Source organism: Hemitrygon akajei, chromosome 15, assembly GCF_048418815.1.
Source record: "Hemitrygon akajei chromosome 15, sHemAka1.3, whole genome shotgun sequence".
In the NCBI taxonomy this organism is placed as follows: domain Eukaryota; kingdom Metazoa; phylum Chordata; class Chondrichthyes; order Myliobatiformes; family Dasyatidae; genus Hemitrygon; species Hemitrygon akajei.
The window spans coordinates 81,299,604-81,311,631 of NC_133138.1; the positions used below are offsets into that span (position 1 = coordinate 81,299,604).

The window sequence follows — 12,028 nt, forward strand, 5'->3', positions numbered from 1 at the left end:
AAGAACCTATCAACCTCTGCTCTAAATATACCCAATGATTTGGCCTCCAAAGTCACCTGTGACAGATTCACCACACACTGTCTAAAGAAAATCCTCATCACTTCGGTTCTAAAGGGATACCTTTGTATTCTGAGGATGTGCTTTCTGGTCCTAGACTCTCACAACATTGGAGCATCCTCTCTAAGTCCACTTTATCCAGACCTTTCAATACTCCCCTCCACCATTCTTCTAAACTCCAGCGAATAACAAGCTGAAAGCCATTAAAAGCTCGTCATACACATGTAAACTTTTTCATTCCCAATACCATTCCTGTGAAACTCCTCTAGACTAGCTTCAATCCCAGCATATCTTTTCTTAGATAAGGGGCCCAAAACTGCTTATTTTCCTCAAAGTGTGGTCTAGCAAATGCGTTATAAAGCTTTTATATTCTATCTTCTCGAGATTAATGCTAACATTGCATTTGCCTTCCTGACTACCAACTCAGTCTGCAAGTCAACCTTTAGGGAATCTTGCAAAGAACTTCCAAGCCCCTTTGCACCTCTGATTTCTGAATTTGCTCTGTTTTAGAAAATAGTCCATGTCTTTATTCCTTCTACCAACTTGCACTTGTCCATTTTCTTCAACTGTCCAAGTCATTTTGCAGACCCACTGCTTCCTCAACACTATCTTCCCCTCCACCTATTTTTGTATCATGTACAAACTTGCCCAGAAAGCCATTAATTCCATGATCCAGATCATTGACATATAATGTAAAAAAAAACAATCCAAACACCAACCCACTAGTCACTGGCAGCCAACCAGCAAAGGCCCCCAATGCTTTTCATTCTTTGTGTCCAGCCAGAAAGCCAAGCCTTCTGTTCATGCTGGTATCTTTCCTACATGGGATCTTAATTTATTTAGTAGCATCATATGCAATACCTTGTCAAAAGCTTTCTGAAAATCCAAGTAAACAACATTCCACCGAGGCTCGTCTATCAATCCTGCCTGTTATTTCCTCAGAGAATTTGAACAGATTTGTCAGGCAAGATTTCTCCTTAAGGAAAACATGCTGACTTCGGCCTATTTTATCATGTGCCTCCAAGTACCCTGAGACCTCAAAGGACTCTAACGTCTTTCCAGCCACTGAGATTAAGGTAATTTTCTGCCTTTTGCCTCCCTCCTTCCTTAAAGAGTGGATTTAGCAATTTTCCAGTTCTCAGAAACCAGGCCAAAACGTACTGATTCTTGAAAGGTCACATTTAATGCCTCCACAATCTCTTCAGCTACCTCCTTAACCTGGGGCGTAGTCCATCCAGTCCAGGTGACCTATCTATCTTCAGATGTTTCAACTCCCAAGCACTTCTCCTTAGTAATAGTGACTACACTCACTTCTGCTCCCTGACACTCTTGAATTTCTGGCATAGTGCTGATGTCTTCCACAGTAAAGACAGATGCAAAATACTATTAAGTTCAACTACCATTTCTTTATCCCCAATTACTACTTCTCTGGCATTATTTTCCAATTGCCCCATATCCCCTTTCACCTATCTTATACTCTTTATATATCTGAAAATATGTTTGGTATACTCTTTTACATTTTTGGCTAGTTTACCTTCATATTTCATCCTTCACTCTTTATTTTTTTTTAGTTGCATTCTGTTGGTTTTAATAGCTTTGAGTCTTCTAGATTCTAACTAATATTTCTGTATTCTATGCCCTCTCTTTTGCTTTTATGTTGTCTTTGACTCTCTTTAGAATGCTTCTTTATCTCTGGGATGAACTGATCCTGTGCCTTCCAAACTGCAACCAGAAACTCCAGCCATTGCTGTTCTATCATTGCGGCCAGTGTCCCCTTCCGATCAACTTTGGCCAGTACCTCTCGCATGCCTTTATAGTTTCCTTTAGCCAGATATAATGCAAATACCTTTGATTTTATCTTCTTCCCCTCAAACTACAGGGTGAATTCTATCAAATTATGATCATTGTCTCCTATGGGTTAGTTTAGCTTAAACTCCCTAATCAAATCTGGTTTGTTACACAACACCCAATCCAGAATTACAACTTCTCCAGTGGGATTCACAAACTACTCTAGAAAACCATCTCATAGGCATTCTACAAATTCTGTCTATTTGGATCCAGTACCTACCTTATTTCCCTAATCTACCTAAATATGGAAATCTCCCATGACCATCATAACTTTGCTCTTTTTATATACCTCTACCCAAAGGGATTCTACATCTTCGGATCCTATATCTTCTCTTTCTAAGGATTTGATTTCATTTTTTTACCAACAGAGCAACCCCAGTCCCTCTGCCACCTGGCTGTCCTTTTGATACAATATGTATCCTTGGATGTTAAGCTCCTAACTGTAAGCCTCTTTCAGGCACGACTCATTGAAGCCTACTAAGTCATACCCGACTATTTCTAGTTGTGTTGCAAGATCATCTACTTTTCTGTATTCTGTGTGCATCTAAATATAACACTTTCAGTCCTGTACTCATCACTCTTTAAAACTTTTTTTTAGTAGAAATTAAATTCTAATCCCTTTCTAAACTTTATGTCTTTTTTTCATTCTGGCGACTCCCTTAACCTCTCCTGAATTCTCCTTCTACTTTACTTTATCCTTACTTTTCCAAGCAGTTGATCCAATCCCCCTACTACTTTTCCCTCTTTTAAAACCCCTTCTGCTGTTTCAGTTCAATTACTGCAGCAAGTTCCATAACTATTATTACTATAAAATGATATTCCTCTCATCTCTTGTTTCTTTTCTCATACCCGTAAATCTAAGTCACTGGTTTTTGCATAGGAACAGTTTCCCTCTCTCTATACCAGTCCTGATCTAGCCAATTCAATCAAATCTTCTTTCAACCTGTCTGCTCTAAGGATCCGGTATAATCCTGGAGCTGAAATCCCCTATCCCCAGACATAATCCTGTAACTTCACATCCTTCCTAAATCAGGGTGACCAGAATTGGACAGTGCCCTCCATTAAGTGATTCACAAATTAACTGATTCTCCCACTGTTCATTTTCCATTTAATTTCCCTAAGTGCACTGAGACTGCAGATTTAAAATATGCCTGATGTGGAATGATTAAAAATTATCTACAGTAACTTGACGCCACCAGATGTTAAGGCCGCAACCCAGTTGCTGTTTCAGTCAGAGCTTTTTGAAAAGTTAATGTAAAAGTTATTGAGATTATCTTACCTTTTTACTTTATAACTTTTATTGACACACTGCTCCCTTGAGGAAGAGTAATCTCCTTCAATCAAGCTACGTTATACTTATATCTACCGATGCAGCAAGAACTGGAAACACCAACATTTTGTGACAGGATGCAGCTGCTAAAAATCAACCTGAAGCAAATGCAGCGACATTTCTCACTTATCAGCAATTCCTACCCCCTCAAAAAGGGAAGTAATTGATTTAGCAAAGATGAAAAGTGATGAATATTCAAAAACAATCTGTTTACGCATTGCATCAAGGCACACCCATAATCAGCACAGATGCCTTATATTTAACAAGCAGAACACGTGTCAGGGGTTAACAGAAAGACTTCCAAAATCAAAGGAATTATTGAAAGGTAGATTGGAAAGATAAACACAAGATAGTCTGCAGATGCTGGCAATCCAAAGCAACACACACAAAGTGCTGGAGGAATTCAGCAGGTCAGGCAGCATCTATGGAAAAGAGTAAAGAGTCAACATTTTGGGACAAGATCCTTCTTCAGGACTGGAAAGGAAGGAGGAGGATGCCTGGAAAGGAAGGGGAGGGGAAAGAGGCCAGCTAGAAACTGATAGGTGAAGCCAGGTGGATGGGAAAGGTCAATGGCTGGAGAATGATAGGTGAAGCTCACGGACATAAAATGAGATTAGGAGGAATTCCAAAATCTACAAATAGAATGAAGCATCATTATTATACAGATGGTTGGAATTATAGAAGCACAGAGAGGTTGTATCATTGCAGAAGATTACTTTAACAAGGTGGTCTGATTAAAATTGGAATTATTATGACATAATGGGAGTTATGGAACTGTAGAGACATATAACACTGAAAAAAAGTTCTTTGGCACATTGATTTCATGCTAATAATCCTGGTCTCTGGGGCTTTGTTATTGTTTGAATGGTGGGTAGTGGGGGTTGATGCTTTTACTGGAGCAAGTGGGAGGAGGGGAGCATTGATGATTTCACTGCAGTTTATGTTTGGGAGGATGAGGGAGGGCTTTGGGGTTCTAAAATTCTTCTCCCATTCATTCTCCCATTCAAGGTTTATCTTCTTTATCTTCCGTTTGGTGCATGTTTGTGAAGAGTAAGAATTTCAGGTTGCATGGTATACTGTACAGTCTCTGATATTAATTGAAACATTGAACTATTTTTGTTGTAATTTTAACTTAATCCATTTTATTCTCCCATATTCGTGAACTTCACTCGGATTTCACCACTCATCTACAAGCTAGGGTCATTTTAGCATTATCAATTAGACCTCTAGCCTTCAGGTTTTGGATATAGAGAAGGTGAGACCATGACTTGGAAACACATCTGATCAAAAAAGAACGTGAACACTCCACACAGACAGCACCTGGAGCAGTAACTGGAGCAGATGACCAACGGCAGCATGTTGCACCACCATATGATATAGGTAGCTGTGGTTAGTGAGAGGGCAGTGGCCCGAAAGCAATGTTAAGCCAGGATTGATTTGGGGGCATTGAGGTAGCAACTCTACCATCTGCACTAGTGTGCTACTGACAAGACTAACAAAGGCTATAGATTAGAAGTTCTGCCAAAGAAACTTCTGTTCAGTAGAAAATTCCTGAAGAAATAAATAACATTGTGTTTGTGTTAAAGATAGAGCAATGCAATAGGCACTTTCAATTATAATAATAATAATCAAATCTTCTTGTGTAGAAGATCTAGATTCCATATTCACAAGGCAGTATGACTGAAGTTATGATACCAATTATTATCCAAATGTCCTGCAGGATGTACAAACGTATTTTTAATGCTTATCTGCCTGAGATAAGGACTAATAGAGAAGCTGATTCCTTTCTTGTTAGGACAGTTCTGAAGCATGGATTAAAGACAGTTCCTCAAGGGGTGTTGTGGTTGATGCACCATCAATAACTCTCGGAGACGGGAGGCAAACAATAGGCTTTTATTAGCTGCAAGAGACCACGATTAGCAGCAAGAGACCACCACACAACATCCTGGAGACTGAGGGAGGAGCAGTGCCTCCAACCGCCTTTATACAGGGGTCTGTGGGAGGAGCCACAGGAGCAGTCAGCAGAGGGGCGTGTCCAGACAGGTATATGTAGTTCACCACAGTGGTACCAAAGTATTACTCAAAGAAACAGTACACAACTTCCTTAAGAAATTCCTGTGATTACTCTCCTCCTGAGAGTGATATGGCTAGTCAACACTAGCTACTTTTAACTGTTAAAATTTAGTATACAGTAGGATTTACGGTTTCTGTTCTACCCTCCAACTTACACCAGCCATATCCATTCACAAGTTCCCTACATATCTCAGTTTGAATGGACAGTCAGTGTTATTGCCATGTTCTTGAATCCTTAATTTTACCTCTTCTATTACTGTCACCTCATCATTTCTTTATACACTTCTTCAGTTTGTACTTTGCACCATACTGTGGTTTTGTGCTTATTATACTATTTAATATTGCCTTTGTTATTACCATGTATTTTCTTTACTCTGCGAGCTTTACATAAAGAATTCTGTTACACCCTGGAGTATGTTTGAAGAGGAAACCTGTGCTAGAGACGTACAACAGATTCCCTACAGAGGTTGCCACAACTGGAGCAGATGACCAACAACAGCACCACCATATGATATAGGTGAGAGGCCAGTGCCCGAAAGCAACGTTAATAATATTCCTCAAATCTTAGGGTGGACAGGAGCAATGATTGCTGTTCCTTAAAATGTTCAGTGAGCAAGAGGGAGAAATTCATGTAATTTCAGCTCCCTGGTTTGTTTAAATGTTATTAATATTTTAGATTTTGATCCTTACAGTGGAGCTTTCCCGACTTTCTAATATGTGAATAAAGGCCTATTTTTTAAAACCCCAAAATAAGAAAATGCCTATATTTTTAAATATCTCTAGCGTCCGCACTGTTTTACATTACTGCCCTGCAAACCGTTGAGAGCCCATCTATACCGATCCCATTTGCCAGTTGCTCTCCCTCTTTGTTTTGACTACTTAAGCCAGTTACTTTGGCTATATAAGTATGCATCTATAAACCCAAATCCTGCTAGAGTATTTGCTTCCACAACCCCTTCAGGTAGTGTTCCAGATTTCACACCCTGATTCATCTGATTTCCCTTCCAGGTTGTTAAATTGTTGCAGGATACTGAACCTGGACTGAGTTAAACAACCTTCAGAGATTAGTTTCAGCAGACAAATGCTCATTGTGAATGGGTTTCAATATTTTATTGATTTACAAGCAAGCAGCAGGATAACCTGTCATATTGAACAAGTTAAAAATTGAACACAACAGTTGTTAATAATCCACAGGTTTAATTTATTTCTCATCTTGAGTTAGTGGTTAATTTGCAATTATAAGATACAAACTTTTTACATCATCTTAATGAACAGTGTAATTGATAGACAAAGCCCACAGTTGTACAGTCATAAGACTACTCTCACTAAATATATAAAAAAGACATTGTAATATACCATATGTCCTCAGGCAACTGAGTACTGTTTGTCAGTGGATTGAGTAAAGTCTGGTTATTTTATCTGTGGTTTATCACTATGTGAAATTGGCTGCTCAGTCTCTTCAATGGAAGGAAGAAGCTGATGGGACACATACTACTGGCCAATTTGATATCAGCACTGTCCCAGGTTAAGATAACCCCACAGAATTGTGCTGTATGTTTGACTCTACTACAGAGCCATTTGTAGTCCTGCATTTCATTGTATGACACTCTAACTAGGTACATCTGAATGAATGTACCACTTTCTTTCTGCAGACTTGTGCATCGTAATGAACAGTGTAATATTATTTAAATTCAGAATATTACAACAACCTCTTTATGAAATGCAAAACTCTTTTCCACTGAAATGGTGGCATGTTTCATTCCTGAGATTCAGTGCCTGGAGATTCAGGGCATTTCTAGTAACAGGAATCAGCTTTTGTATATAAAGAATAGTGAAAAAAAAAACACAAAATTATTAGTTTTGATTTGATAAAGTTTTGATTAATTATTGAAATATTATTTACTGATTTAAGTCACTGTATTTTTAATATTAATTTGTAATTAAAAACTCCTCCTATACGTGTATTGACAGACCATATTTTAATTACAATTATTCTACCAGATGCCAAATTTAGTTCCATTTAAGTTCTACAATGGAATGTTAGACTACATGCTAATGCAGTTTAAAGAGACTAAGGGAACTCAGAGTAAGAACATGAGAAATAGCTACAGAGATTAAAAAAGAATAAAATATCTCGGTGGATATATAAGGGAAAAGAAAAGAAGAGAAAGATAAGGATACATACTATATACGTAGGAATAACAGTAAAAGTGTGAGAAACATACACAAAGAGAATAAGAGAGAAGAATATTAAAAAATGTATATATGGATAGATCAGCAGACACAGTGATACATTTAGAGGTAGAGATAGAAAGAAATATGTGGATAACTAGTGAACAATATAGGTAGATAGGGATATTTGGACAACACAATGAGATGGATGTCAAAACAGATCATTAACAATATATTGAGATAGACGGATGTGGGTCCATGCAAACCAACATATAAGGGGTGTCAACCCACCTGGAAATTTTCCTGGATTCTTCAGGAATAAAGATTAATAATCCAGGGTATTGCTGACAATAACCAAAGGTAAAATTAGCAGAGAGAAAAATTAGTGTTGGGAATTGATGAAGGAAGACTTCCCAACAGTGCCTTAATGAATGTGGCCTTGCAGTTGTCGTGGAACGCTAGTGTTTGCAAAGATGACCTGGACACAGCGATATTGGTGGGTGATAAAAAGTGGGTCAATTGATGAAATTATTGGGAATATATTCCAGCAGAGTTTGGAACCCAAGGGGGAACCAGTTGATTGAAAGAGAGGCAGTAGAGATAAAAACAAGAATAGTAATAGTGAGATGAAGGCATGTTAGCCTGAAGATTTGGGAGTGATTAATGACATAACGAACATATACCAACATACACATTATGAATATTTGTATAGGATATGGAAAGAAACCAACACAGTGAATCACATTTAAGGTTGTGGCATTTACGAGAATCATTGACTGTTCATGGTTTAGAAGGGTTTATAATTATTTACATATGTTGCAAAAATGAGAAGAAATTGTAGCAAAAATAACCATTGTTGAACCCCTCATGTATGTGAGTAATGAGGCAGGGTTGACATATCTTCATCTTGTAAAGTCACTTACATTATACCAGCTATTTTCTGCTGTAAATCATTACGTTCCAATGATTTTTGCTCTTAATCCATGATTTTATTCATTAGTTAGTACACTTCATATTTACTTCTCTGCATTAGATATTTTGCTGGCTCATGTCAGAAGAAATGAGCAATAGGTAGATGACAAAAGGTTAATTTTATTATCATAGTTTGCATACAGGACAAGCACTTGCTGATGTTGTTACAGGGTCCTACGTCTATTCCAATGTACCCGCTGATTTCTGGGTAAATGTTAATGATAAGCAGGTTCTCTGGAACATTGTACATTAAGCAATCAGGAATCGGATGCTTAAATACAAAGTAAACCTCCCATTAAGCTGTTGTAACCGTGATAGCCTAGCCCACCCATGTGAGACAAAACCTTTGAGCAAGACTGTCATGTAGTGAACAGGACTTGGTGTAAGTTGGGATATGGGCTGTACACCTTTTCAGCATCTGGAATTGTTTCACTTATTCTGCGTTCACAGTCTATTTAAATCTGATCGGTCAGTCTTGTGCTGCAGTCCCATGATAAGTAAAATTTGAATACAACATTTCACATCATTCAGAATGCAGCATTCAGCAAGAAGACTGAGATGATTCTCATCACAGTGAAGAGAGAATGAATTTATGCTCAAGAGCTCAAGATAATAAACTAATAATTTACCCACGGTTCTGGCCATAACTGCAGTAGGCACAAATTTGCAGTACTTTAACTTTCTGAATGTAAAAGCAAGGTTAATACCAAAATAGTGACAACCCTTTAGCTGGGTACAACACAAGTGGTGGAGTAAGTCTTCCATCAGTCAAGTTTGATGGCCAAATAGCTATGGTAGCCAGGGTGATTATAGGTACAGAATTTATATGTGACATTGCTTCACACATTGCACTGTTCTGGAGAAATTATTTATTTATTTGTTTATTGAGAAACAGTATGGAATAGGTCCTTCTGGCCCTTCGAACCATGCTGGTTAGCAATCCCCAATTTAATGCTAGCCTAGTCACGGGACAATTTACAATGACTAATTAACCGACCAACCAGTATGCCTTTGGACTGTGGGAGGAAACTGGAGCCCCTGGAGGGAACCCACGCTTGTGCTTTCATTGGGAGAAGCCACTGTAGTTTGCTTTTACTACTTTTTGAGTAGAAACAGAGTAAATTTACTGAGTTAGTTGATCTTGTTTGCTGTTCAACACAATTTGTACATTCCACTCCTCCTTCGGTTCATTGGCTGATATAGTTTTGGAAAAACTACTTTGCATATCTTAGTTTGAATGTGTTTATAAGCATTTACAGTGCCCAAGTGTACATCAAGATTTGTTCACCGATTTATGGGGCATTAGCAGATGATCCTTGGCAATACTCACATGAATGAGAGCAAACATGGGTTTAAAGTTGGTAGAGAAAAGATGTAATGAGCAAACGGGGATGAGATGGGAGAAGCAAGGTAAATAAATTAGTGGTGTGCAAATTCTGTACAAAGAGAAAAGTAAGGTGAAAAATGATTGAAAGAACCTAAATGGGTAAAGCATTAAGGGGAGTGTTTAACAGCAGGAAACGTGCCACAAAATGTGACAGGGAATAAACTGCAGAAGGACACAAAATCTGCAAGGTTTTTGATAAATTATATAGATAATAGTCTGTGCCTATTTTATTTCCATTGCACAAATGTTCAGTCAGGGTTTACCCGTAAAAGTTACCACGCACCACTTTATTCAATTTCAGTATCAGGTTTTGCTGACTTTCTGCGGTCTCTCGTGTAAATGAACAGATTGCAGGCATTGCTTCCATTTTCTTTCACACAGCTCCCAAGAACTCCACTCGGTCGCCCTGGCCTTTTGCTTGCTTGCCGTTTGATTCATGCTGCAGGTTGGCATAGGCAAATTCCTTTTCCCGTCTGCCGCTGGTCTCAGACTGAGTCCCCTGAGTCTGCAGAGAGAGGGACAGTTTGAGATGCTGCCAACGTTCCATACTCATTCATGCTTTTCCCTATTCACTTGCCTACCCCATCCCCCATCCAGCTCACTGACTCATCATTGATTTTACTGTATCTTTGTACCTTATTCCTCTCGATTTCCATCTCCTCCAGTCCTACACACCTCCAGTATTTCTCCATTCATCCATTTCTGGTCCAATGTTTCTTCATTGGCAGTTCTGACTTGAACTATTAAAACTGATGTTAGAAATTCCTAGGTTAAGTCTCTCAGCTTATTCCAACTCTTCTCCTTTAAGACACTTCATCAAATCTACTTCTTTGACAATCTGCCTGCAATATCATCATAGGTGACTTATGTGTAAAATTTTGCCTGATCTAACATCTGAGCACCACAGGGAAAATAAGACCAATATGTCCTAACAGAAATGATTCTTGGGACAACTAGGTTGTCAGGATTGCAGACCCTGTGTAGCATGTAATGTTGCTTCCTTTCACCTACTGGGCATACAATCTTCTCCCATTACCTGGCCTCATCATCTCCTTTCCCTGCACTATCAAGGACCAGGCAATGACTCCTCCCCAACCTGACTCCTAACCCTAGCTCTTCCTGAAAAGTGACACCTGGGTCCTCAATCTCTCTCTGACTCATGCCGCCTACACCCTAATTCTAGATTTTGCTCCTTTTTGTCCTGCCAGCAGGCCAAGGCTAAAACATACTGATCTTGTGCCTATTCACTTTAATCATTTGTTCAAGCCTTCAGAAAAAGCACTGACCTCCCCCAATTCACTCAGATACATGAATCTTCTCAGTCACATGCTGAATTTTCTTTTTGGCAGAATGCAATCAATGCAAGCAGTCACTTTCTTGGTGAGGTATAAACAGAGCTTGGGGCCTTTTGGGACTTTTCGGTGGGATGCAATCATAACTATCTATTAGACACTTGGCAAAGGTCAATATAAACAAGTGAGGTGTAAACAGAGTGGCCATTGTAGGAGCGGAAATTGTTGGAGTGTACAGTGTTAGAGTTGTCAGGCTTTGGCTCAACGCAACTGGGCAAGAACATGCAAAGTGTCTAAGTTTCTTGTAAGTCATTTTCTTTCTTTGTCTATAAGCATATAGTTGGTGCGGTGAGAATGGATCCAGGGTTAGTGGTATGTTCTTCATGTGAGATGTGAGAACTCCAGGAGACCTCCAGTCTCCCTGATAACCACATCTACATGAAATACATCGAACTGCAGCTCCTTAGAGACCACGTTAGGGAACTGGGGCACAGGAGGATGGTCTCCAGCTCATACAGAAGAATGAGCAGGTGACAGATAGGAACTACAGGGAGGTAGTTACCCCTAAGTTGCAGAAGGAAGGTAGCAGGATGACTGTCAGAAAAGGAAAAGGGAATCGACAGCCAGTGTTGTGGCCATTCCTGTCAATAATAAGTATACCGCTTTGGATACTACTGGGAGGGTCTGCTTATCGGGGGAAGCCACAGACACCAGATCTCTGGCACTGAGTCAGGGTCTGTGGCTCAGAAGGGAAAGGGGAGAAGAGGGGTGCAGTACTGATAGGTGATTCTATAGTAGGAGGAGCAAACAGGAGTTTCCGTGGACATGAAGGAAGCACCCAGATAGTCCGTTGCCTCCCAAGTGCTGGGGTCACTGATGTTCTCAGGTCAGGTTCAC

General features: G+C 39.3%; 2 protein-coding genes across 7 annotated transcripts in view; both read right to left on the reverse strand.

Moving 5' to 3' along the window:
* LOC140739087 (B-cell receptor CD22-like) overlaps nucleotides 1-3,290 on the reverse strand; it is a 72,704-nt gene extending 69,414 nt beyond the window's left edge. Inside the window, 1 exon segment of the mRNA XM_073067033.1 lies at nucleotides 3,185-3,290. The gene's annotated coding sequence lies outside the window, so the exon portion shown is untranslated.
* Nucleotides 3,291-6,403: 3,113 nt separating this feature from the next.
* The window catches only part of LOC140739504 (B-cell receptor CD22-like), a 43,155-nt gene continuing 37,530 nt past the window's right edge, over nucleotides 6,404-12,028 (reverse strand). For all 6 annotated transcript variants that reach the window (XM_073067863.1, XM_073067864.1, XM_073067859.1 and 3 more), the window contains one exon: nucleotides 6,404-10,344. In XM_073067863.1, coding sequence (XP_072923964.1) covers nucleotides 10,213-10,344 — 132 coding nt within the window. In that variant the 3' untranslated portion in view covers nucleotides 6,404-10,212. The remainder of the gene's footprint in view (nucleotides 10,345-12,028) is intronic.